Source organism: Selaginella moellendorffii, unplaced genomic scaffold, assembly GCF_000143415.4.
Source record: "Selaginella moellendorffii unplaced genomic scaffold, v1.0 SELMOscaffold_100, whole genome shotgun sequence".
NCBI classification, from domain to species: Eukaryota; Viridiplantae; Streptophyta; class Lycopodiopsida; order Selaginellales; family Selaginellaceae; genus Selaginella; species Selaginella moellendorffii.
In genome coordinates, this window is record NW_003314361.1 from 209,047 (window position 1) to 229,694 (window position 20,648).

Consider the following 20,648-nt stretch of genomic DNA (forward strand, 5'->3'; position numbering starts at 1 on the left):
GTGTCGCACCCCCGCTTCCAAATAGTTGCTTAGTCCAGGTAGTCAAAAAGTGGGGAGAGACGAGCTTTCCTCGCATCGAAGAGTTCTGGGAGAAGACATTGACAGAGCAAGAGGTTTTGTGGAAGCGAGAAGCAGAGAAGCCCAATGGAGGATATGAGTCTATTTCCAGCGAAACAAAAAAGATGGAAAAGCTGGCTGCACTCCAGCAGGAAGGAAGGAGAAGTTTTCTGAGAAGGGTCGCGGCATTTGTTGTGGAGCTCGAGTGTCGAGGGTGTCACGATGCTGCAATGGCCTTGGCAAAGAAGAGATTCATCAAGGATATTGACTTCGAACAAATCTATGGCGGGCTAAGGGAAATCGAGAGTGCGGATGCGCTTGTGTTGCTCTTGGGTCTGGACGAGAAGTTTCATAACACTGTGAAGAAAGTGAATGACCAGGGGCTAAGAGATACTGTGGTGGAAGTGAAAAAAGCAGCAGGGCTGTTTGGCTTGAAGAAGGATGAAAAGATGACGCAGCTCTTCTCGGAACTTCTGTCACGAGCACTGGTATATGATAGTCACAACAAGGAACTGGCTGAAGTTGCAATTTGGCTGGGCAATGAGGAAATGGTGGAGAGTATAGTAAAGCGTGTGAGAAATGGTGATTTTAAACTTTTGGAGAAAGAACCTTTCGAGAAAGAACTTTTGGAGTATGGCAGCTTGTATTGTAAGAAGACATGGGACGACATTGCTAGCTTGATTAAGATATCCAAGAGATGGGACGATGTTGCTAGAGACGGGTTGAAGAAGGTGATCAATGCTAAAATTTGCTACTATGAAGGGGTGAGTAGTAGCAATGATGTGGATGAAGATGAAGATGAGGAGGAAGAGAAAAGAAAGAAACGCCGAAAGCTAAACCCAAGGGTTGAACGTGTTAAGTATGAGCAAAGTAAAGAAAGCTCAGGTTCCGATATCGACAGGCTGCAGAAGCTCTTGGTTGATTTGGATTGTCTCTAGAAATTGCATTTGAGTCATATTTTCATTATTTATTACATATAAATAGCCGGAGATAATCGCAGAGATATTGCAGAGTGGAGGCGCTGAGACTGGCTCGAGGAGCATGAGCCTGGAGCGATAGTTTTCTAAAAACAAGAAAACCTCAATCTTGACACGAGGACTTCTGTATATATAATATGTACACAGCTCAGCTCTATAAGAAACGTAATCTTTTAGAACACAAACGTAGAGCTGGAAGCGGATCTATGAGATTGATCGTCAGTCTTGAGTGCCTCCGTGACTTTAAACTGCGACTCATACTTGAACTGGGAGGCCCTGCCGACCACAGATTCCAGCACCGGTCGCTCATTAAGAAATGCCAGATCTGTTTTTGTCCACCTGCAAGAAGAGGATACCAAAACATCCATCCAGTCAAGAAGAAACCTTTCGAGAGGCAACGTTGCGTTACCATGCGGCAGGAGCGGAGCCGACTAGAAGCTCCGAATGAACTTCGGCCTCCGCCTCGCGCCCGTTGAAAGTCTTGCTCTTGAGGACTTCCTTGTGCGGAGAAAGCTGAAGAATTCTGGCGCACTCGCTCGCCATATGATCATCATCCTGGCTCGAAAAGGTACTGCTCTTCTGGATCGTCTTCTTTGCCTGCTAGACAACAGCTTAGGAGTCACGAAACAACGAAAGCCAAACGCTTACGAGGTTCAGTGCTGGCACATTTGGAGTTCTAGCTTGGGGAGAGCTCTGATCCGCCTTCTTGACACGCCAGTAGGAGTCAATTTCCTCTTTGGTGAGGGACAAGTTTCGCTCAAATCCTGTCCAAAACATCCCGGCTTCTGAGGACAAGGCGATACGGCAGTAAAAATCACTTACTTTTCTTGGTGCGAGGAGAGTTCCAGCCAGCCATGAGAGACCCCATCTCTGAGTTAGATCTCCACTAAGTCAGGAAGGAGCAGTGAAGTGGAATCCCAAAAAAAAACCCTGGTGATGGACAACAGAACCTCGCATTCGATATTTTCCGATGCACAGGATAAGCAAAGTATGGCGAATATCCGGCGGCTAGTCGCATGCAGCAGCCGCACTCGTGTCAAGTCCGGAATATCCTGCCTGCACTGTGACAATGCGGATTTTATATGCCGACCTTATCCGGGTCAAGAGCAACGAAAAGGACGCACAGGTGTGTTGGCTTAGCAGCGCTTCGCCACCTTGGAAAAAATCAAGCTCAAGAAGCTGTCAGCTCGAATGGGAATAAAAACTTCATGACACAGTCTCTCTCACTGTTTGTTTCCTTTGGGGGACAGCACCTAAAAATCAATGAAGGTTGGTGGCTACGTGCTAACTTTTCTATCCATCCAGATTATTTCGCAAATGTCTCTCTTCGCTTTGAAAAGTCGTATTTACTGCTTTGCGGTGGTAAGAAAGAATGACGTCAATGAGCTGCCATGGCCGTGTTTACTTAGAATCCGCAATTTTTATTTTCTCATGAATCGTTTCAACACTTAATCCCTGTCCGACCCAGTCTAGATTGGATTGGAGGTTAGCTTGATGGGAAGGCCCTTGAGTGGTGCTGCCAGTGGAGCCATTTGCACGATCTCGTTCGGGTCACACAAGCTCCACTTGAACCTGGTGACAATGTGGTACAAAAACACGCAGTCTTGGACCTTGGCAAGCTCGTAACCGGGGCACATCCGAGGCCCTCCACCGAATGGGATGTACGAGTAAGGAACCGGGCCCGTGCCGAGGAACCTGTCCGGCTTGAAGCTCTCGGCCTCAGGGAAGAACTTCTCTTTCTTGTTGCTCTGGTACATGGATCCAAACAGCTGTTTTGACATGGTTTGGAGCACAGATCGGGGTGTGAGAAGAGGAGGATCTAGAAAGATAGAAATGAAGAACGAACCTGCCATCCTTGTGGAACTGTGTAGCCATCCATCTCAAAGTCCACAATAGCCCGACGAATAACTCCACTGGTGGGTGGCACGAAGCGCATGCCTTCTTGGACCACTCTCCAGGTATACTTCATGCGCCGGACATCAGCAATGGAAAGTGGCTCTCCAGCCTTTTTGGAAGCAGCAATTTCCAAATGTTCTACAGAGAGAGTGTCAGTCCACGGAGGTCAGTCAATGATAGTCAACCTTTACGGAGCTCGTCGTAGCAGGATGGATTCTCCGCGATGTATTTGATGGCTATGCCGAGGGAGCTGGAGCTCGTGTCGTGGCCTCCAAGAACCAGCATCAGGATGTTTTGCTTGATCTCCTCGTCGGTCATGCCCCGCCCATCTTCGCCCTTGGTGACCAGCAGCACCGACAGGAGATCTTGCTGCGCGGACGCCTTCCCGCTCTGCAAATCCAGCCGCCGCTGCTCGATCATCCGGTCCAGCTTCGCCATGATCTCCCGGCGGCCAGCCATGGCCTTGGAGAACGCCGTTCCCGGGAAATCGATTGGGAGCTCGAGCAACGCGTGAAGGACGACGCGGAAGGGATCCAGGAGCTCCTGCTGCTCCTTCTCGTCGGCCACGCTCAGGAAGAGATCATAGATGACAGCAAAGAGCGCCTCCTTGACGGAGTGATACGCTTTGATCTCACCACCCGCGATCCAATTCTCCTCGACGTGCTTCTGGATCGTAGCGTGCGTTCTTCCCACGTACCGCTGCAGCGCCTCGGGGCCCAGGAACGCGAGCAGGATGTGGCGGAAGCGCTTGGCCTCGTCGCCCTCCATGAAGAAGAGCGATCGCTCCCCGACGAGCTTCCTCATGGAGCTGGGCCAGGAGCCACGGACGAGCTTGTTGTGATTGGTGAAGATGAGCTTCAATCCATCGGGGGGATTCACCACCACCGTGGGCGATCCAAACAGATGGGTCTTGAAAACCGGGCCATACTTCTTCTCCCGCGACTCGAAAAACTCCCACGGCTTGTTGGTCTTCATGGAATGGAGCAAATGCAGCGTCTCTCCGACAAAGGGGAGTCCCAAACTCCCAGGAGGAAGGGGCTTGGCGTACCTCTTCTGGGTCATCCACCTCCATACCAAGATGGCCAAGAACACACCAGCCAGTGACACCAAAACTGGCGCCGGATCAAGGATGCTGAACGAATCCATCTCGTTTGAGCTCGAGTCGTCGAAGTGGGTTTAAGTATTGGCTCGAAAGCTGAGGTACTCACCATTCTCCTCGACTGTTGTAGTTGTTTCTAGTCCACTCCCGCCAACTAGATGTAAATGGTTGACAGAGGGCTCTCACCTCTAGGCTCTATCATCTTTTCGGCTCGCCATGCCGGCTCAAAGCCCAGCAGCGCCCTCGATCGAGATGTACCGCAGGATGGAGCGACTTGGGCTGCGACCCAATGCCTCGCTCGTCGTCGCCGCGCTCCGGGAATGCGGCAGGCTCAAGCATCTCCACACCGGCAGGGAAATCCACCGCTCACTTCAGTCCCAGTCCCACGATTCCGGTGTGGCTAGCAGCCTGGTGGAGATGTACGTGAGGTGTGGAAGCATGGCTGATGCTCGCTGCGTCTTTGAGGGAATGCTTGAGACGAGCACGGCCCTGTGGAACCTTATCATTGGCGGCTATGTCGACAGTGGCGAGGCCGAGGTTGCGCTAGAGATCTTCGCTCGAATGCTGCGAGGAGGAGAAGCTGGTGATCGAGCTCCAAAGGCGAATCATGTCACGTACCTTGCGGCTCTGAAGGCGTGCGTGAGGCTGGCCGAGGAAGAACAAGGCGCTCTCGTGACGGGCAAGACGGCGATCATAAAACCCGAGTCCCTGGCAAGAGGGAGGATAATTCACTCCCACGCTCGCAGCAGTGGTCTGGACAGGCACAGCTTCGTGGCTAGCAGGCTTGTCTCGATGTACTCCAAGTGTGGAAGCATGAATGATGCTCGTCAAGTCTTTGAAAGCATGGTGGAACGTGACTCGGTGTCGTGGAACTGTATCATCTTGGGCTATGCCGAGTGTGGAGACGGAGAGCTGGCTCTAGAATTTTTCTCGCAAATGCTACAACAAAAACAAGGTGGTGAGAACTTGAAGACAACATCAGTCACGTACCTCGCAGCTCTCAAGGCCTGTGCGAGTTTAGCAAGCGGAGAAACCCCGCAGCTCGTCGATGGAGAGCTCCTTAAGCCGAAAACCTTGGAATCTGTGAAAAAAGTCCACTCGCAAGCCACAGCCGACGGCCATGCCTCGGAAGTTTTCGTTGCCACCAGCCTCGTTGACGTCTACTGCAAGTGTGGGAGCTTGCGTGAAGCTCGGCTTGTCTTCGACACTGTTCCCAATCCCACGCTAATTACCTGGACAACCACCATCCTCGGCCATGCTGATAACCACGAAGGCGACCTCGCGCTGGAGCTGTACCAGAGGATGCTAGAGCGCGGCCTCACTCCAAACTATGTCACGTATGTTGCTGCTCTCAAGGCCTGCTCGAGCTTGGCGGACAAAGAAGCTGCCGTTCCAATGGAAGGCAAAGTGGTGAAGCTGGGAGCACTGGCAAAAGGCCGAGAGATCCACCGTCACGCTTGTCAAAGTTTTCGTCAGGCGCAGCTACACATCTTTGTGGCCAACAGCTTGGTCGACATGTACGCCAAATGCGGAAGCCTGGAAGAGTCAAGGACAGTGTTTGAGAGCATTCCAAAAAAGAGTGTGGTATCTTGGACGGGGATGATCCTTGGCTATGCTGAAAATGGAGATGGAAAGACGGGGCTGGAGCTCTACAAACGAATGCAAGAGGAAGGATGCGCGGCAGATGCTATAGCGGTAGTAGCTGCAGCAAAAGCGTGCTCGAGCATGGCAGCCAAGGAAGAAGCACGAATGGTAGAAGGCAGGAGGATCAAATCGAAAAGTCTAGAGAAAGCAAAGGAGATTTACCTCCAAGCGAGAGAGTACGTCGAGTTGGACTCTTCCGTGGGTGCTAGCCTTGTTGATATGTTCGCCAAGTGTGGTAGCACCACTGACGCTCGAGAAGTGTTTGAGAAAATGCCGCGTCGAGAAGTAGCGTCATGGAACTGCCTCATCATGGGCCATGCCGAGAGTGGCGAAGCCAAGATAGCTCTGGAGCAGTACCAGCGAATGATCGAGGACGATAGAGTAGTAGCCGATGGTGTGACTTACGTTGCAGCTCTCAAGGCCTGTGCGTGTCTCAACGGTGGAAAAGATGGCGATGGCAGCCTTGAAGTTAAGTTGCAGGCAAGTAAAACCATTCATGCCCGAGCTGTTCGTGCTGGTTTCGAGCTCCACGCTCTGGTAGCGAATACTCTGATCGATACTTATGCCAAGGCCGGGAGTATGAGCGATTCCTGGAGAGTCTTTGAGAGTATGGAGAGTCAGAGCGCTGTATCTTGGACCGCCATAGTCTCGGGCTACGTACGCGCTGCCGACGGGAAACTGGCCCTCGAATCATATCGGCTGATGATGGAAGAACTGGACGGGGTCAAGTTGGATGCTGCGAGTTTCATAGCTGCACTTAAGGCGTGTCGGGCGGAGGCGGCTGTAGAAAGCGGAAGAACAATCGAAGCCCAAGCTCGTGCTGCTGCTGCTTCATTGATACCGACCGTGGCGAATTGCTTGATCGACTTCTACGGCAAGTGTGGCAGTATGGTCGAGGCTCGCCAGGTTTTCGACTCGATGAACAGCAGCGACCGGCAATTGATAACTTGGAACTCGTTGATCGACGGATACAGCCGCCAGGGGGACTTCGATCGAGTGCTCGAACTTTTCGAAGAGATGCAAAGGCAGCTGTTCGAGCCAAACGATGTAACTTTCGTATCCATCCTTGCAGCTGCTAGTCACGCTGGCCTTGTTGATCGGGGTAAGGAGTGCTTCGAGTCCATGTCTTCCAGACATGGTATTGTTCCCGGCGTGAAGCATTACGCATGCATGGTGGACTTGCTAGGCCGCGCAAATCGACTGGACGAGGCACTAGAAACTGCGAGCAGCATGCCTTACACGTCCAACTCCGTTGTCTGGATGGCACTCTTGTCCGCCTGTCACAAATGGAAAAATGTGAGAATCGGACAAGTTGCGTTTGAATCTCTACTCAAAGTTGAAAGAAATCCTGTTGCTGCTTGTGTGCTAATGTCCAACCTGTATGCTGTTGTTGGAATGTGGGAGGAGAGCCGAGCGGTGAAAGAAATGAGAGTGACATAAATTAAAAGACAGTTCATACCCTTTTATGTGCATTGCAGGCTTCTAAGCGCAACAATGTCGAGAGTGAGCGACACCTTAAATTCGGTGTCGTGTCCCAGACCATGAACGGGAACCACTACCAATGCTGGGAAATGCGCTTCGAAGAAACTCCTCACCGCTGTTTCGTCAAAACGAGTTTTCTTTCCCACGAAGTAAACGCGAAACGCCTGCACGTGATCACCATCAATTCAGACAAAGAGCAAGCCAGAGAAACTTACCGAAATGTCCGACCATTGGAGATCTGCGTCTTTTAGAATGCTGGCAACTAGCTCCACCAGCCAGGAAAAATTGCTTGAAAGTGGCGATGACGATCTCACAGACACCAGTGCCCGGCAAATATGCCCCGGAATGGAGAAGCAGTCCGACGAGCAAATCCCCTCCGCAGGAGCTGGCAGTGCATGCACAAGCTTTTTCGTCATCCCAGAAGCCTCGACGTCACTGGCCTCGTTGCTGGACAAACAAGTAAGTAGAGGCTCGACTTCAACACTTGAGCTGCAAGCAACAAGTGAGAAAATGCGAAATAAAAGTAAGAGCAGAGGCAAAGTCTTACCCCTTTGGTAAACTAGAGACGAGGACGTAGAAAATGATCGGCAGCACAGCACCGTCGCCGAAGAACGTTGTACATTGGCTCTCCACCTCCTCCCTCTGCTGTTTGTTCAGGGAGAGGCTGCAGTAGACTGTGATGAAGATCGTTGATGCCGATCCGAAACTTTCTGCAACAGCTCGAGCGTTCTGTAGACACTGAAGCGTCTCTGCAGCAGGTCCGTCCGTCACCAAGGCCATGGTAGGAGGATCGAGTCCAATCTGACCTGCCATAAAAAGAATGTTTCCGTGCAAGGTGGCCTATGCAAGACCAAGCTGTGAACTAGAGAAAGGAGAAACAAGAGAGTACCTGGCTATAGGGGCCAATGCAGCTAGGTGCCCAGCAAGAGATGCTCTGGACATGCAGTACTTTCTTGGACGTGTTCCGCGCAGCAAACACCTCTACCATCACATCTCCCAATCCACAGGCGGCCAAAGGAACTTCTACTGTGGACCTCGAAGGAACGCCCCGTGGACAATCCGCTTCCGTGATGTGTTGAGAGTACATGCTGTTTATTTGGGCGAAGTCCTTCATGCTCTCGACGTAGAGATGTATATAGAGCACAGCGTCCCAGCCTAAGTCTTCTTTGGCTAGGAGCTCGAGTGTCAAGTACAGCAGCCGAGACAGATCTTCTCCAGCACCTATAAAGGAAACTACCATTTATGAAATCACATGTAGGCAATTCTGAAAGCGGACCTTTATGTGTTTTTGTTGCCAGCCAACAGCTGATAGTCACGTAATCCTCGGTCTTTGAGACACGGCACTCTCCAGTTGCTTCATCGTACGTCCATGACTGCTGCTTCTTTAAGCACTGACTTCGTTCAACTTCATCGGCTACCCAATACACCTTCCCGGTGTCTCTGTTATCTTCCAATCCCTTGTGTTCTACGTGGAACCGTTTGGGATGAAGGAATCCAACCTGGACGATGGAGCTTGTGGACACAAGGACAGTACTGGACTCATCCAAAACAATCCGGCCATTCTAGATTGGTGAAAAAAACGAACAAAACAGTCAGTCAGTTGAGCGTGAGAAATACACTGCATACCTTGAAAAGCGGGCAATCGAGAGTAAGGCTTTCGTACTCGCCACCCTCACCACAGACATTGGCACCGAACTGTCTACAGGAAGAAGAACATAGAAGCGTATGGATGTCAAGTGTGCAACTATACATACTCATGAAGCTGTGTAAGGACCGGAAATACAGCAGAGAGCTCCATCCCGAGGTGTATTTGAGGTTGCAGACCCATAGAGGCTACCTGGCCACACAATAAAGGTATAAATACAACATTGCATTGAGAATGACAAGTTCACCTTTATCAAGATTGCCGAGATTCCACTGTCAACCATTTGCTGCAAAAGCTCAGTCTGGTCCTGCTTCCAGAGATAAGCAAGAGACACGAGCCCGAGTCGGGAACAGACGTTTTCCACTCGCAAACGCTGGTAGTCGGACGCAATGGCACCGGACGAGACCGCATCAACCGAAGGTATTCTGCTCTTCACATGTCTTAGCAGTACTTCCAGATCCTCGACTTCATCCCCGTTTGTTTCTGAATATTTGAGGTCAAAAGCTCTGAAACTCCAGACTTAGAAAATGCAACCACAAAATGCAATAAGAGCTTTACGTACTTGGGCTTTCCCTGTATTCGCTTTCGAAACAATGGCAGTCCCATGCATTGCGCATACGCCTCCACGATCTGATGACCAACCTGCAAAATCAATGACAAGAGTGGACCAAAACGAAAAACCCAAGAACAAGGAGTACCGTTTGATACATGTAACTGTCCAGTTCATCGACGGAGTCACACTCGGGAACTAGATTCGCCAGTGCAACAATCTAAGAAACCATTCAGCTCAAATCTCCAATCGAATCTAACAAACAAAGAAGAGGTACCTCGTGTCCAAAGTGAATGCAACGCATCATCGCATAGCAGCTATCCTTGCCTCCACTTACCAGCGCGACCACCTTCATGGCTGCTGCTGCTGCTGCTGCTACTCCTGCTCCTGCAAGGTTAGGGCTCCTCCACAGCAATGAAGTATGAGACAAAATAGAGGCCCCTTGAATTTCCAACGAGATAAAAAGCACATTCCTTCGTCAATGAGTCAAGCTCCAGCAACAGCAGGCTGTGGAGTCAACTGGAGTTTCAAACCAGCGATTCCAAGCGGGCTCTTGCTGCTGCAAAGACGGCCTGGAAAAAGAACGATTCAATCCCAGGACTTACTTCCTATACGAGCAGCACGAAGCGACTTACTTGGTGATGAATGGGTCGGGACTAGACGCCATGAAGTCGATCATCCTGAGAGAAAAAAAAGAGAACAGCGATGAGGACCTGGATTCGCAGAGAAGAAAATCGAAGAACTGACTCTTTGCAGGCCTTGGATGCCGGAGGAGCAGAATCGAGCAATTGAGATTCCTCCTGGAAACGCGCAAGAAATTTACAACGGACCAAGAACCAAAATATTCTAGCGGGCAAAATACCTGGAGCAATCGATTCTCCTCCTGGATCTTGTTGAGCTCCACGCGGATCCTATGCCTGCCTCGAACATCGGCGACGCCCGCTGCTAATCCAGGAGGTGTTCGCGGCTCCTGAGTCGAGGAAGCGAAATTTCCCTCCATCTCGTCCAGCGCACTCGCTGCTACCCCTGGATTACGCTCTACCTGCATTCTTGGGGGCGCAATCCTGGAGATCGATCATCAATCCCAGGAAGCGCTAGCGCGATCACCGTTTCCACTACGCCGCGCCCTAATGGGAGGAATCGTGATGTAACGCCCCACTATAGTGGATTCTTTAATGGTCAGCAAAATACCATTTTCTTAATGGGAAGAGAGGAGCGAATACACGAAAGATCAGAGTCTAGTCTCGCTCGCTGATCGCTGTCAAGTGCTCGTCAATTTCCTCCGTGGACATGATTTGGAACTTTGGATCGGTGGCTCGCACAATGCCAACCTGCGAGAAGGAGACAAAATTTACAATTGAGTTCTTTTGGAGCAAATCACGCTCTGATATACGCTACCTCGATCTCCGTGGCCTTGAAATCTTCCAAAAGAATGGATTGGAGAGCCGAGATCGCCGTCTAAGCAAGACCAGGAACAACGTTAAAACGACGCAGCGACGCGAGCGTCACTCTTACTTGAACAGTTTCGTCGTAGGAGAGTTGTGGATTGTTCTTCATCTTCTTCTCCAGAATGTTGACAGCCTCCTGCTCTTTCAAACCCGCGCTAGTGGCCTGCGAGGCGATCGCCCACTCAATCGATTCATATACCTTTTAAAATCAAACACGGATCTTACTCTGTAGCCAACATAGTGACCAGCCGGGTCGCACTTGAAAAGCTGTGGGCCTTTCTCCTCGTCAATGGCGATGATCATTGCCGCTGATCCATCGAACAAAAACACTCATCGTCAATCAAAAACGACACAAGAGAAAAGAAAAAAAAGCGAGCTCGAGCTTACCGACACCCAGTGGGCGCATGTACGCGTGTTGTGTGTAAACTTGGGACTTGTCCGCAAGCCTGCAGTGAACGAAAGCGTTGCTCTCGATCTAGCAAATCTAGCAAAGTTTTCTTTATGAGTCACCTTTTGGAGAGAAAGTCGACAGGAATCTCGTAGCCGTTCTTGTGACGGAACTCCGCGGCTTCGTTCCTCGCATGTTGTACCAGAGATCTCGCGTCAGCTATAGAACTCTTCCGATAAGACGAAGAAAGCACTGCGTTTCATTTTATTTTTTTTTCTTTGGTTACCTGTCATTCCAGTCGCAAGGAGACCAATGTAGGGCGTGATAGCATACAAATGCGTGACGCTGCTTTGGTCTAGAAGTTTATCCTGAAACAACGCAAACGATGCTAAGTTTATAGAAGAAGAAAACCGGGACTACAAACCGGGACTTTCTTCTGTGTAACCACGCACACCGAGTCTGCTCCACGGACACCAATCGATGTGATGCCCGGGCTCTTGGCAGCCTTGAATGCATACTCTGCCAAGTAAGAACGAGCGCAAAATCACTGAGATCCATCCAGCGCTCTAAGGCACTCTAAGTAAGCTGAGCTGAGATTACTCACCGACTTGATAGAGGCGCCCCTCCGGCGAGAAGATCGTGATGTGGCGATCGTATCCAGCGCCACTCCCTCGGCTCATAGCTCCTGCCTCGATCGATCGATCGCTCGATGTGATCCGCAAAACCCTACGACCCGGGCTAGGTCAGAAAAACAATGGGGGCATATTCCGGCCAGGAGATGGTATATCGTACCGTGTACGGCATATTCTGGCAGGGGCATCCAGTTACGTTTGAGTGAAAGAAGGGGAAGGGCAAAAGCCTTTGTGGAGGGCAAATGGGAGCGGCTTTGGCGATGGCGACCGTGTAGATCCAGGGAAGAGCGCGCTGGCGATGGCGGTGGCGATGGCGGTGGCGATGGCGCCGGCGGCGCTTGCCTAGGAGGAGGCGCCTCCCTCATCGGCCGCAGAGATGCATGATTCTTTCGGTGGAGTTTGTTCGTCCCGGGAGCGGCTCTAGGTTAGTGGAGAGAAATCGGCATTCGCAGCGGGAGGCCCGGATCTCCTTAGCGGGGTATGGATCCGGCCGTCTTGGACGATATTATCACGCGCCTTCTCGACGTTCGCAATGGCCGCCCAGGGAAACAGGTCCAGTTGTCTGAGGCGGAGATCCGGCAGCTTTGCCTCACTGCCAAGGACATCTTCCTGTCGCAGCCCAATTTGCTGGAGCTCGAGGCGCCCATCAAGATCTGCGGTAAGCAATCGCATTCTTATACCCGATCCCAAAATTTTTTGTTGGCTTCCTTCCATTTTGGATTCTTGCTTGGGCTTGCGTGACTTCGTTGCTTCGTTGCTCTTTGGTTCGTTCGTTCGTTCCCTTTGTTCTCGTTCGAAGCTTTGCACAGCCATATTCTAAGCAGCACCATAGAAGCTATGGTTCAGTGTTTTTTTTTTTTTTTTTTCGATTTTTGGAAGTTGTGGTGGCCGTTCACAGGGCCCTCTTTGTTTTGACATAAGAGGCTCTGGGAATCCACACACATGCTCTAGGTAGAGGTGTAGGGTATGTGGCTTTTTTTTCTGGGATGGATTGTCCTTTCGTCTGACGCGTGTTGTTGTGTTTGCTTTGGGAAAGGATCTCGCTGATTATGTTGTTCTCCCTTTTTTTTTTTCCCAGGAGATATTCACGGCCAGTATTCAGATTTGCTCAGGCTTTTCGAGTATGGTGGCTTCCCCCCGGCCGCAAACTATCTCTTCTTGGGTGACTACGTGGACCGTGGGAAGCAGAGCCTGGAAACCATCTGCCTTCTCCTGGCCTATAAGATTAAGTATCCGGAGAACTTCTTCTTGTTGAGAGGGAACCATGAATGCGCCTCCATCAACCGGATATATGGTTTCTACGATGAGTGTAAGAGGAGATTCAATATCAGATTGTGGAAGACATTCACAGATTGCTTCAACTGTCTACCAGTATCAGCGCTGGTGGATGAGAAGATACTGTGCATGCACGGGGGCCTCTCCCCGGACATGAAGAGCTTGGACATGATCCGGAAGATCTCCCGGCCAACAGACGTCCCGGACACTGGGCTCTTATGTGATCTTCTCTGGGCGGACCCGGACAAGGACGTAACAGGCTGGGGTAGCAACGACCGTGGGGTGTCTTACACGTTTGGAGCGGACGTGGTAGGGGACTTTCTCCAAAAGCATGACTTGGATCTCGTGTGCCGAGCTCATCAGGTTCGTGTTCTTTTGGTTCTTGGCGGCTGAGAGTGCTTACTAATCTCCACTGGAAATGGAAATGACCTTGCAGGTAGTCGAGGACGGCTACGAGTTCTTTGCGAAGCGGCAGCTTGTAACAATATTCTCGGCCCCCAACTATTGCGGCGAATTTGACAACGCAGGAGCGATGATGAGCGTGGACGATACGCTCATGTGTTCTTTCCAGATCCTCAAGCCGGCGGACAAGAAGGGAGCAGGCAAGTGAAGAACACACAGCCACACAGCAAGAAAACAAGGAGAAAACCAAGAAAAAAAAGGAGTGAGAGAGGGAGAGAGAGAGAGAGACCACAACTACAAACATCTTCGACATCAACGACAGCTAGTCTTGTTCGCGAATTCGGTTCGGATCGGAGCTATGCGTAGCTTTATACAAACAACACCACAGTTGATTTTGCATAAAAAGCTGTTTTTTTTTTTTAATTCGTGCTTTCGATGGTTTTCGTTAGTATCCGAACGGACGACCCTCAGAACTTGCTGATTCCATCAAACTCAATCAGATTAATTGTGTTATTATAAACATGTTTATAATTTATAAACATAATGACGTTGCTCAAAGCGTTCTAGTGGCACAAAAAGGTTATGAGGAAAATGGAAGAAAAAATTAGAGATGAATTGAGCAAAGGCAAATGATCCTGTAATGGTATAGAAACATAGAAGAATTGTGGTGTGTTTTGTGAATCCGAACGTGACTTTATAACTGAAACAAGTGTTATAAATGTCTGAAATGAGGGATATAATAAACTGAGGGCCTGGGCACTTGGCCATCGGTATAAGCTTCCAAGAACCAGATTGTAAATGCATCCCTCACTTCCTACAAAATGCAAAATTGCCTCCAGCAGCCACCACAAACTCACAATCGTTGTATAGCAATAGGCTTGGCCTCAGATGCCATTACCCGCCAGGTGCCAGGTACACAAAAGTGATAATGCCATCAGGGTCTGAAGTTACCAGCATCAGCTTTCCAATCACACAGCGCTTAAAAAAGGTGGTGCCAAACCTCCACAAGAAATGTTATTGTGCAAGTATTTATGCAAGGCTAAGGTAGAGTCTTGAGTGTAGCCTTTGGATCGTTGAACGACTTGAGCGGCCAGATGTTGTTGGAAATGGCAACAAAGTTCAATTCGCCAACCTGGCAACAGAGGCCCAACTTGATCAACTCGAGTTATACAAGTGCAGCAACAGGCGGTTGTCATGAGCGATCCTGGCAAGCCCACAAGTGTCGAACCTGGTGTTACCATTGCCGAAGACTGAGATTGTAAACCCTAAAATATGCTACAGGCAGTAATGTAAACCTGTGGTTAAGGATTGGAGCTGTTTAAGAGAAAGATGAGCCGTGATGCACCACTGCTCTGTGGTCTGCGTTGAGCTGGATTGCTGCGCGCCATGTTTTGGAGGCCAAGCGGCTGGGCATGCTGGGGACAAATCATTGTATTTTTCTTTCCGGATAATGTAATTGGATTTCCCCTTAAAGTTTATTCTGGCTGCCGGCAAGAATATATCAATATTCTAGGGATATTCATCCTCTTTCTTTTTAAACCGCAAAAGATATATGCACCATTGGATTGGAGCCACGTTTAATTCTATCAAGAACAGAGAATATATCAATATTCTAGGGATATTCATCCTCTGTTTCTTAAGTTATAAATATACATACACCATTGGATTGGAGCCACGTTTAATTCTATCAAGAACAGAAGAAGATAGATTGATAGACAGATAGACGTGAAAAAAGAGAGAAAGCGAAAGAGAATTTCTCAATGGCCTAAACACCCACAAAGAGATTCTCGTTGTATGGCGTGCCTTGTGTAAATGGCAAACCATTCGTGCAACACATGGCATGCTCCCATTGGTCTAAAGCGAATATTCCTAATGATGAGTAGTCTTTTGAAGCTGTTTCCATGTGTTAGGGTATATTCAAAGGGATCTAGTGGTTATGTATATGCATGGGTCCAATGGGATGCATATATGCCTCATGAATGGGTCATTGGACCTCCATGCCATATAAAGTTTGCCATTTAAAGTTTAAAGAGCATTCGTTACTGGCACTCGGAATATTCCTGCCTTTTCAAATTTTTAAAGTGCCCCCCTTTTCTGTGTGTGTGTGTGTCTGTCTGCGGGTTCGTTGTATCTCTGTGTTTGTGCGCGCTGTGCTCTCCTATGGCTGCCTCCATGAGCATCTCTGCCCCCACCTCGCGGGGCTTTTGGGACGAGAGTGGAATTTGATGAGGTGGCATGCCACGTGGTATACTTTTATGTACTTATAGCATGCCACGTGGACAATGAAGAATAAAAAGAAATAAAGTAGACATTCTAATGCTCCATAACTTCACCACTCTTGAGACTTCATAGGGCTTGAATGAGTATTTAAAGCATGCAAACTATTTGCCTAAACTCTGGATTTGGTTTATATGAGCCCTGGAAAAGGATGAAGTTTTGTGTTAAAGGGACAATTGAGTATGCTCCACATATGTGACTAACACAATTCATGGAAATATTAGTGCTTGGATGTGATGCAATACCTTCTAGTATATATGCCCCTCCATTTCAAATCAATGAGCCACATGTATTAATACAATATAGGCTTTGAAGTGTCGAGGACCCTCACTAGATATGCTATTGTCTTCATCTCCAGAAACTTAAAGTATATCTGTGTGCAAAAAGCAGTTGCACTGTAAAATCCTCTCGAATGCAGAAAAAATTCAAATCCCTGAATAAGAAACTGGCATTACAAACAGAATGCCTCACCTATAGTTCATGACTATCGTAGCTTCCACTACTCAACAAACTATTTGAATTGTAACTTGAGAGAATGCTGCCTTCCTCTTCACTCAGCCCCAAATAGAGTTCTATTTGGGGCTGAGTGAAGAGGAAGGCAGCATTCTCTCAAGTTACAAGCCCATAGAAATACTTATTGTCAATTCCGTGGAGTTGATTACAGACTCAATTACTGAGTCAAAGTCGAAAGCACATGTGCTAAAAATTCAAACTGACACTAACCCAAGTCAAAGGAATGGGGATGGCAAGGGCCTTATATAGTAGCCATAAATGCCATCCCATGCCATAGCCATGCCACATTGATATCCCCATGGAGTGTTGATTTGGACACATGGCCCCACGTTCATATGGTCGCGTGATGCGCCACGTGTCACGCGACCGTGGCATGCCGCCACATGGTATACAAATTCCGTGTCATACTTTGCCGCTGCTTGATGAATCGCCTGAGGTACCATTTACCAAGGTTGCTGCTGGGACTGGACTGCTGCTGTGGCCAAGGATGTTTGGGAATTGCTGGGCCATGATGGCTGTTGCTGCGAAGACGACCAAGATGGTTGAGGCTGATTCGGATAGTTCCATGGAGGTGCAGCTTGTGAGAATTATTGTCTACAGATCTTGGTAATGCAGCCATATGCAGCCACTCACTAAAGTGGACCGAACTCCGCTGGTTCATTCTATAAAGGGCGATTCTAGTGTTTCTTTCGTCCGCACTCCTCAGTGATTCGAGCAAAGATTGGTAGCGAGCGTCGGAGTGCTGGATATAAGGAAGAGTTAGTTTGATCTCTTTTGGCAGTGCTGTGTTCGCGAGTGAGAGACACACACATACTCACACTCACAAGAAAAGAGAGAAAAGTGTGTCTAACGCCCAGCTTCTCGACCCCGCCTTTTCCTGCGTTGCGTTTGGGATCCATCACCTTAGTTGCTCTTGTCGTTTAAAGAGTTACCACCCTGGATGGAAGTAATGTGGAAGTGAAGCAGTGGTTAATTATTCCCAGAGGCTCGCGCTCGCGCGGTTAAATAACACTCCTTTGTTTTGTTGAGCAACTGCTAGCTTGGACGCTTGCGTGAGTGTTGTTGTCACCTTGAACACACACTTTTCTTCTCTCTCTCTCTCTCAAATCCTCTAGAACAAGTTCTTTTCTTCCTTTGCTTCTTAGCCAGAGTTTCATGTCATTGACAAAAGGAAGAGGAAGAGGAGGAGCAGCACATTTGCTTGCTCTCCAAGCACTAAGATTTCATTCCAAGACCGCTCTTCTGGTGGTCAATTAAAGTTTATGGTCATTGGAAAGCTCCTGGAGCTGGAGGGGACATCTTTTGAGTAGAGAGTGAGGATCCTTGGAAGAAGAAGAAACTCTCACTCCACCGCCATGGCCGACGTCGCGGTCATCATCGGCATAATTGGTTAGTCGATGCAAACGCCTTCAATGCCGCTAAAGTTTGCTTGGAAAATCTCTATTCTCTTTGCCAGGAAACATTACCTCGATCATGGCGTACGCATCGCCAGTGTAAGTGAATGCTCTGATTCTTCCAGTGGACTTGAGAAGGGACCAAGACTCTAAATCCATTGCTCCATATCCTCATCTTCTTATCCTGACCACTTTCATTCCTCCAGGCCTACATTCTGGTACATCTTCAAGAAGAAATCCACCGAGTACTTCTCGGCTCTCCCTTACGTTTGCACGCTCCTGACGGTGCTCTTGGGCCTCTACTATGGTTGCATCCGCCCAAACGGCATGCTTATCATCACCATCAACATCGTTGGCATCACCTTCGAGGCCACCTACCTCGCCATCTTCATCACGTACGCTACCAAGTTTAGCCGGGTGAGATCTATCTCTCATTCTATCTATCCCGTAAATTTTCTTGAATCCAGATCAAGACGGTGAAGCTAGTGCTGCTCGATCTGGCGGTGTTTGGCGTGGCGGTGCTTCTCACTATGTTCCTCTCGCATGGCAAGCTCCGGGTGATGCTGGTGGGATCGATGTGTTCCGCCGTGGCCATCTCAATGTACGCTGCTCCACTCTCAGTCATGGTAAGCCCAAGATGAAAGAACCAAAGATCTTGGACTAGTACATGATGTGACCTTTCTTTGTTCTTGCCAGAGGATGGTGATTCGCACCAAGAATGTGGAGTTTATGCCCATCACGCTCTCGGCCTTTCTCGCCGTCAATGCTTCGCTCTGGTCGGCCTATTCCTTCTTCTCTCGCGACATCTTCATCGGGGTAATCTCATCGCCTCTCTTGCTTCTTGTCTGCTAAGTTTCGGCATGAATGTAGATTCCTAGCGCGCTTGGATCGCTCCTCGCCATCGCCCAGGTCTTGCTCTATCTCTTCTACAGAAACGCGAGCAAGAAGCAGAAGAAGGCGGCAGCGACGGATGCCACCGACGATCTGGAGATGCAAAAGATCGAGGCCCTCAGCAACATCCCGAGAGCTTGCACTGTAAGCAGCACCACCACCACCATGGAATCAAGACTGGCTGACGAGAAGCCAATCAAAAACATGGACGATCAATCCTCTCCAGCTTGATCCCCTGGCTTTTACCCAAGAAGAAACGAACAGGAATTCTACCAATCAGTCAGTTCGCTTAAGAAAGGTGGTGGGTTTGACAGTGTCAGCGAAATCTCCCAGCTTTTAATCTGGATTCACAGTTATATTTAGAATCGAAGGAAAATGTGTTCCTCCCGGAAACATGCATGTTTTACACCTGTATCCCACGCAACTCGCCGCCATTGGAAATAAAACACGAGGAGCAACGCTCGAGGAAAAACAAACCATACCTTTCCATCTATGCGAGCTTGCCTCGTTTAAAGCTTTGGAAGTTTATTCTTACTTAGATCAACACAGCCTTTGTTTCCTGGCTCGTCTCGGCTAAAACGAAACCACAGGCCCCGCAAACTTAATAGGCCGATTACCCTCGGCTGGACGATACTTCTCTCCGCAAAGCTGGGACTGGAGCTGGAGCTGGAGCAACGAGCCTAGATGACGACACCACGAACTTCTTGTCGCCGATCTCGTTGGGTTCTACCGCTATCGCCGGACCGGGGAAAGCTCCAGGGAGGCCAGGAGGGGGTGGCTGGAGTCGAGGAAGCGACGGAGGTGCACCGGATCTTCCAGTCCCATAACCAGGCCTACTTCCTCCATAGCCTCCACCACCACCATTGTAGCCTCCATAGCCACCACCACCATTGTAGGCGCCGCCACCACCGCTGCCGTATCCCCCACCATAGCCGGGCCCTCCCATCCCCGCTCCAGCTCCATACCCGGGGCCGTAGCCATAACCCGGCCTCCGAAACATGAGCTCACGGCGGCCACCGCGCGGCTTGGAGCCTACGTCGTTCCCAAACGCTTGGACGAGCAGCAACGAGAGCAGCATCAAGAGCAGAGCCAGTGTTCTTACGAGCAGTGTCATCGTCTCTCCTGAAAGAAAGGAGCAGCGAGCGTTTCAGTGAGTGACTCAAGTCAAGAAAGCCTGTGAACTCACCACTTTATATATGGCTCTCGACTGGGAGGTACTGTTTAGTAGATAGACACACCAAGCTTGCTTTTAGTGGATTGGTGCACTCACGCGCAAATTTTTTTCTGTAAGAGCTGCCGACCTGCCAGACCATGAAATTTGTGTTTCCGAGAGGTTGGAGACCTCTCCCGCGATTCCAAAAGAATACAAACATCCCAGAAACCACAACGAGAATCTAGGAACGAACGAACTTATCTTATCCGGGTTTGGGAAAAACAGCAATCCTTAGTTGGATAAGTCAAAACAAGCTTAGATCCGGCTGGGGTACATGAAGACCCGGACTCTTCCACCCTGCGATTGCAATGTAAGAACCAAGATCCACAAAAGAAACGCAGAAAAATCCCCGCGAGAAACTTACCAGAGACTTTGGAGGGAGATTCCTGCGGAACTTGGCGCGCACGACGCCGCTGGTCCCGTGAGGCCTCGTCACACGTCCCCACATGCATCGGTAGAGCGAGCCATTCTTCTTGGTCTTGGCCTTGTAGATGTAGGCGAGCCTCTTGCCTTGGTACCACGCCACTTCCTCCTTGGTGTTCACTCCCTGGATCTGGAGGAGCGAGGTGTTGGGATACTGGTTCGACTTGGATCTAGCAACAGAGAAAGCACCGTGAATTCCAGCCGCGAATGCGCGACAACCAAAACACTCACCGCTTGTATCCCAGAATCGTCGCCGGAACGTAAAGCCTGAAAGATCCAAATCAATCCACACAGCCGCAGGTAAAGATCGCAAGCATCGCACCTGATCGGCTCGCCCTTGCCCATCGTCGCCGCCTCGCAAAACACTGAAGAACCCTAAACCTGAACACCAAAATGCTGACCTAGATCCAACGGCGACAAGCAATCTAGATTAGGGCGGCAG

General features: G+C 49.6%; 10 protein-coding genes across 14 annotated transcripts; 3 read left to right on the forward strand and 7 right to left on the reverse strand.

Annotated features, from left to right (window-relative positions):
* Positions 1 to 998: 998 nt before the first annotated feature.
* Positions 999 to 2,080, reverse strand: LOC9637650. Its single transcript, XM_002989696.2, has 4 exons — positions 1,857 to 2,080; positions 1,683 to 1,798; positions 1,444 to 1,631; positions 999 to 1,373 (listed from the first exon to the last, which is right to left on the reverse strand). Exons 1-4 carry the CDS (start codon positions 1,900 to 1,902, stop codon positions 1,208 to 1,210), a joined length of 516 nt encoding a protein of 171 aa, XP_002989742.1. The 5' UTR covers positions 1,903 to 2,080; the 3' UTR covers positions 999 to 1,207.
* Positions 2,081 to 2,440: 360 nt separating this feature from the next.
* Positions 2,441 to 4,099, reverse strand: LOC9638117 (cytochrome P450 716B2). The gene is made up of 3 exons (XM_002989697.2): positions 3,116 to 4,099; positions 2,881 to 3,068; positions 2,441 to 2,803 (listed from the first exon to the last, which is right to left on the reverse strand). The coding sequence occupies exons 1-3, from the start codon at positions 4,074 to 4,076 to the stop codon at positions 2,504 to 2,506; spliced, it is 1,449 nt and encodes a 482-aa protein (XP_002989743.2). The 5' UTR covers positions 4,077 to 4,099; the 3' UTR covers positions 2,441 to 2,503.
* A 146-nt stretch (positions 4,100 to 4,245) lies between these two features.
* LOC112342142 (pentatricopeptide repeat-containing protein At3g09040, mitochondrial-like) lies at positions 4,246 to 7,113 on the forward strand. Its single transcript, XM_024663491.1, has one exon. It carries the CDS (start codon positions 4,246 to 4,248, stop codon positions 7,111 to 7,113), a length of 2,868 nt encoding a protein of 955 aa, XP_024519259.1.
* Positions 6,870 to 9,770, reverse strand: LOC9638118 (diphthine--ammonia ligase). 4 transcript variants are annotated; one of them, XM_024663527.1, is made up of 12 exons: positions 9,628 to 9,732; positions 9,499 to 9,570; positions 9,363 to 9,442; positions 9,048 to 9,306; positions 8,910 to 8,992; positions 8,782 to 8,854; positions 8,432 to 8,717; positions 8,045 to 8,376; positions 7,703 to 7,995; positions 7,371 to 7,644; positions 7,133 to 7,319; positions 6,870 to 6,950 (listed from the first exon to the last, which is right to left on the reverse strand). In XM_024663527.1, exons 1-11 carry the CDS (start codon positions 9,703 to 9,705, stop codon positions 7,137 to 7,139), a joined length of 2,013 nt encoding a protein of 670 aa, XP_024519295.1. In that variant the 5' UTR covers positions 9,706 to 9,732; the 3' UTR covers positions 6,870 to 6,950; positions 7,133 to 7,136. The 4 variants fall into 4 exon arrangements, with proteins under 4 accessions (XP_024519295.1, XP_024519294.1, XP_024519296.1 ...); XM_024663526.1 differs by lacking the exon at positions 6,870 to 6,950 and adding an exon at positions 7,004 to 7,057; XM_024663528.1 differs by lacking the exon at positions 6,870 to 6,950 and having other exon boundaries at positions 7,091 to 7,319; positions 9,363 to 9,430; positions 9,628 to 9,770.
* A 2-nt stretch (positions 9,771 to 9,772) lies between these two features.
* Positions 9,773 to 10,481, reverse strand: LOC112342158 (guanine nucleotide-binding protein subunit gamma 1-like). Its single transcript, XM_024663531.1, has 4 exons — positions 10,213 to 10,481; positions 10,098 to 10,150; positions 9,986 to 10,030; positions 9,773 to 9,922 (listed from the first exon to the last, which is right to left on the reverse strand). The coding sequence occupies exons 1-4, from the start codon at positions 10,396 to 10,398 to the stop codon at positions 9,829 to 9,831; spliced, it is 378 nt and encodes a 125-aa protein (XP_024519299.1). The 5' UTR covers positions 10,399 to 10,481; the 3' UTR covers positions 9,773 to 9,828.
* A 45-nt stretch (positions 10,482 to 10,526) lies between these two features.
* On the reverse strand, positions 10,527 to 11,943 carry LOC9638119 (proteasome subunit alpha type-6). The gene is made up of 9 exons (XM_002989699.2): positions 11,791 to 11,943; positions 11,611 to 11,705; positions 11,473 to 11,554; positions 11,309 to 11,405; positions 11,186 to 11,244; positions 11,024 to 11,106; positions 10,866 to 10,961; positions 10,749 to 10,808; positions 10,527 to 10,681 (listed from the first exon to the last, which is right to left on the reverse strand). Exons 1-9 carry the CDS (start codon positions 11,864 to 11,866, stop codon positions 10,589 to 10,591), a joined length of 741 nt encoding a protein of 246 aa, XP_002989745.1. The 5' UTR covers positions 11,867 to 11,943; the 3' UTR covers positions 10,527 to 10,588.
* An 80-nt stretch (positions 11,944 to 12,023) lies between these two features.
* Positions 12,024 to 13,986, forward strand: LOC9638120 (serine/threonine-protein phosphatase PP1 isozyme 2). Of its 2 annotated transcripts, XM_024663530.1 has the most exons (4): positions 12,024 to 12,476; positions 12,897 to 13,127; positions 13,191 to 13,456; positions 13,530 to 13,986. In XM_024663530.1, the coding sequence occupies exons 1-4, from the start codon at positions 12,299 to 12,301 to the stop codon at positions 13,701 to 13,703; spliced, it is 849 nt and encodes a 282-aa protein (XP_024519298.1). In that variant the 5' UTR covers positions 12,024 to 12,298; the 3' UTR covers positions 13,704 to 13,986. The 2 variants fall into 2 exon arrangements, with proteins under 2 accessions (XP_024519298.1, XP_002989690.1); XM_002989644.2 differs by having other exon boundaries at positions 12,897 to 13,456; positions 13,530 to 13,965.
* Positions 13,987 to 16,809: 2,823 nt separating this feature from the next.
* On the forward strand, positions 16,810 to 18,992 carry LOC9637651 (bidirectional sugar transporter SWEET15). The gene is made up of 6 exons (XM_002989645.2): positions 16,810 to 17,674; positions 17,742 to 17,778; positions 17,886 to 18,096; positions 18,147 to 18,305; positions 18,376 to 18,495; positions 18,550 to 18,992. The coding sequence occupies exons 1-6, from the start codon at positions 17,641 to 17,643 to the stop codon at positions 18,799 to 18,801; spliced, it is 813 nt and encodes a 270-aa protein (XP_002989691.2). The 5' UTR covers positions 16,810 to 17,640; the 3' UTR covers positions 18,802 to 18,992.
* Positions 18,993 to 19,075: 83 nt separating this feature from the next.
* LOC9637652 (glycine-rich cell wall structural protein 2) lies at positions 19,076 to 19,866 on the reverse strand. Its single transcript, XM_002989700.2, has 2 exons — positions 19,757 to 19,866; positions 19,076 to 19,692 (listed from the first exon to the last, which is right to left on the reverse strand). Exon 2 carries the CDS (start codon positions 19,682 to 19,684, stop codon positions 19,184 to 19,186), a length of 501 nt encoding a protein of 166 aa, XP_002989746.1. The 5' UTR covers positions 19,685 to 19,692; positions 19,757 to 19,866; the 3' UTR covers positions 19,076 to 19,183.
* Positions 19,867 to 19,931: 65 nt separating this feature from the next.
* On the reverse strand, positions 19,932 to 20,644 carry LOC9638121 (60S ribosomal protein L35a-1). The gene is made up of 4 exons (XM_002989701.2): positions 20,529 to 20,644; positions 20,438 to 20,473; positions 20,148 to 20,376; positions 19,932 to 20,080 (listed from the first exon to the last, which is right to left on the reverse strand). The coding sequence occupies exons 1-4, from the start codon at positions 20,549 to 20,551 to the stop codon at positions 20,039 to 20,041; spliced, it is 330 nt and encodes a 109-aa protein (XP_002989747.1). The 5' UTR covers positions 20,552 to 20,644; the 3' UTR covers positions 19,932 to 20,038.
* Between the last annotated feature and the right edge of the window lie 4 nt (positions 20,645 to 20,648).

Bases quoted from the DNA above. Each gene is read 5' to 3' on its own strand.
- LOC9637650 (XM_002989696.2), bottom strand. From the start codon at position 1,902: ATGGGGTCTCTCATGGCTGGCTGGAACTCTCCTCGCACCAAGAAAA. The intron at 1,799-1,856 runs GTAAGTGATTTT...TGTTTTGGACAG, and splicing joins CTCTCCTCGCACCAAGAAAA to GATTTGAGCGAAACTTGTCC. The intron at 1,632-1,682 runs GTAAGCGTTTGG...GTTGTCTAGCAG, and splicing joins ATGTGCCAGCACTGAACCTC to GCAAAGAAGACGATCCAGAA.
- LOC9638117 (XM_002989697.2), bottom strand. From the start codon at position 4,076: ATGGATTCGTTCAGCATCCTTGATCCGGCGCCAGTTTTGGTGTCACTG. The intron at 3,069-3,115 runs GTTGACTATCAT...CTCTCTCTGTAG, and splicing joins CTACGACGAGCTCCGTAAAG to AACATTTGGAAATTGCTGCT. The intron at 2,804-2,880 runs GTTCGTTCTTCA...ATGTCAAAACAG, and splicing joins CAGTTCCACAAGGATGGCAG to CTGTTTGGATCCATGTACCA.
- LOC112342142 (XM_024663491.1), top strand. From the start codon at position 4,246: ATGCCGGCTCAAAGCCCAGCAGCGCCCTCGATCGAGATGTACCGCAGG.
- LOC9638118 (XM_024663527.1), bottom strand. From the start codon at position 9,705: ATGAAGGTGGTCGCGCTGGTAAGTGGAGGCAAGGATAGCTGCTATGCG. The intron at 8,993-9,047 runs GTGAACTTGTCA...TTGTGTGGCCAG, and splicing joins TCTCGGCAATCTTGATAAAG to GTAGCCTCTATGGGTCTGCA. The intron at 8,377-8,431 runs GTCCGCTTTCAG...TTTCCTTTATAG, and splicing joins GGCAACAAAAACACATAAAG to GTGCTGGAGAAGATCTGTCT.
- LOC112342158 (XM_024663531.1), bottom strand. From the start codon at position 10,398: ATGCAGGTAGAGCGTAATCCAGGGGTAGCAGCGAGTGCGCTGGACGAG. The intron at 10,031-10,097 runs GTCAGTTCTTCG...TTTTTCTCTCAG, and splicing joins GCATCCAAGGCCTGCAAAGA to GATGATCGACTTCATGGCGT. The intron at 9,923-9,985 runs GTAAGTCGCTTC...TTCTTTTTCCAG, and splicing joins CCCGACCCATTCATCACCAA to GCCGTCTTTGCAGCAGCAAG.
- LOC9638119 (XM_002989699.2), bottom strand. From the start codon at position 11,866: ATGAGCCGAGGGAGTGGCGCTGGATACGATCGCCACATCACGATCTTC. The intron at 11,107-11,185 runs GTAAGCTCGAGC...TCGATGGATCAG, and splicing joins CATGCGCCCACTGGGTGTCG to CGGCAATGATCATCGCCATT. The intron at 10,682-10,748 runs GTAGCGTATATC...TCCTTCTCGCAG, and splicing joins TCAAGGCCACGGAGATCGAG to GTTGGCATTGTGCGAGCCAC.
- LOC9638120 (XM_002989644.2), top strand. From the start codon at position 12,299: ATGGATCCGGCCGTCTTGGACGATATTATCACGCGCCTTCTCGACGTT. The intron at 12,477-12,896 runs GTAAGCAATCGC...TTTTTTTCCCAG, and splicing joins GGCGCCCATCAAGATCTGCG to GAGATATTCACGGCCAGTAT. The intron at 13,457-13,529 runs GTTCGTGTTCTT...ATGACCTTGCAG, and splicing joins TCGTGTGCCGAGCTCATCAG to GTAGTCGAGGACGGCTACGA.
- LOC9637651 (XM_002989645.2), top strand. From the start codon at position 17,641: ATGGCCGACGTCGCGGTCATCATCGGCATAATTG. The intron at 18,097-18,146 runs GTGAGATCTATC...TCTTGAATCCAG, and splicing joins ACGCTACCAAGTTTAGCCGG to ATCAAGACGGTGAAGCTAGT. The intron at 18,496-18,549 runs GTAATCTCATCG...GCATGAATGTAG, and splicing joins CTCGCGACATCTTCATCGGG to ATTCCTAGCGCGCTTGGATC.
- LOC9637652 (XM_002989700.2), bottom strand. From the start codon at position 19,684: ATGACACTGCTCGTAAGAACACTGGCTCTGCTCTTGATGCTGCTCTCG.
- LOC9638121 (XM_002989701.2), bottom strand. From the start codon at position 20,551: ATGGGCAAGGGCGAGCCGATCAG. The intron at 20,474-20,528 runs GTGCGATGCTTG...TGGATCTTTCAG, and splicing joins GGCAAGGGCGAGCCGATCAG to GCTTTACGTTCCGGCGACGA. The intron at 20,081-20,147 runs GTAAGTTTCTCG...TTGCAATCGCAG, and splicing joins ATCTCCCTCCAAAGTCTCTG to GGTGGAAGAGTCCGGGTCTT.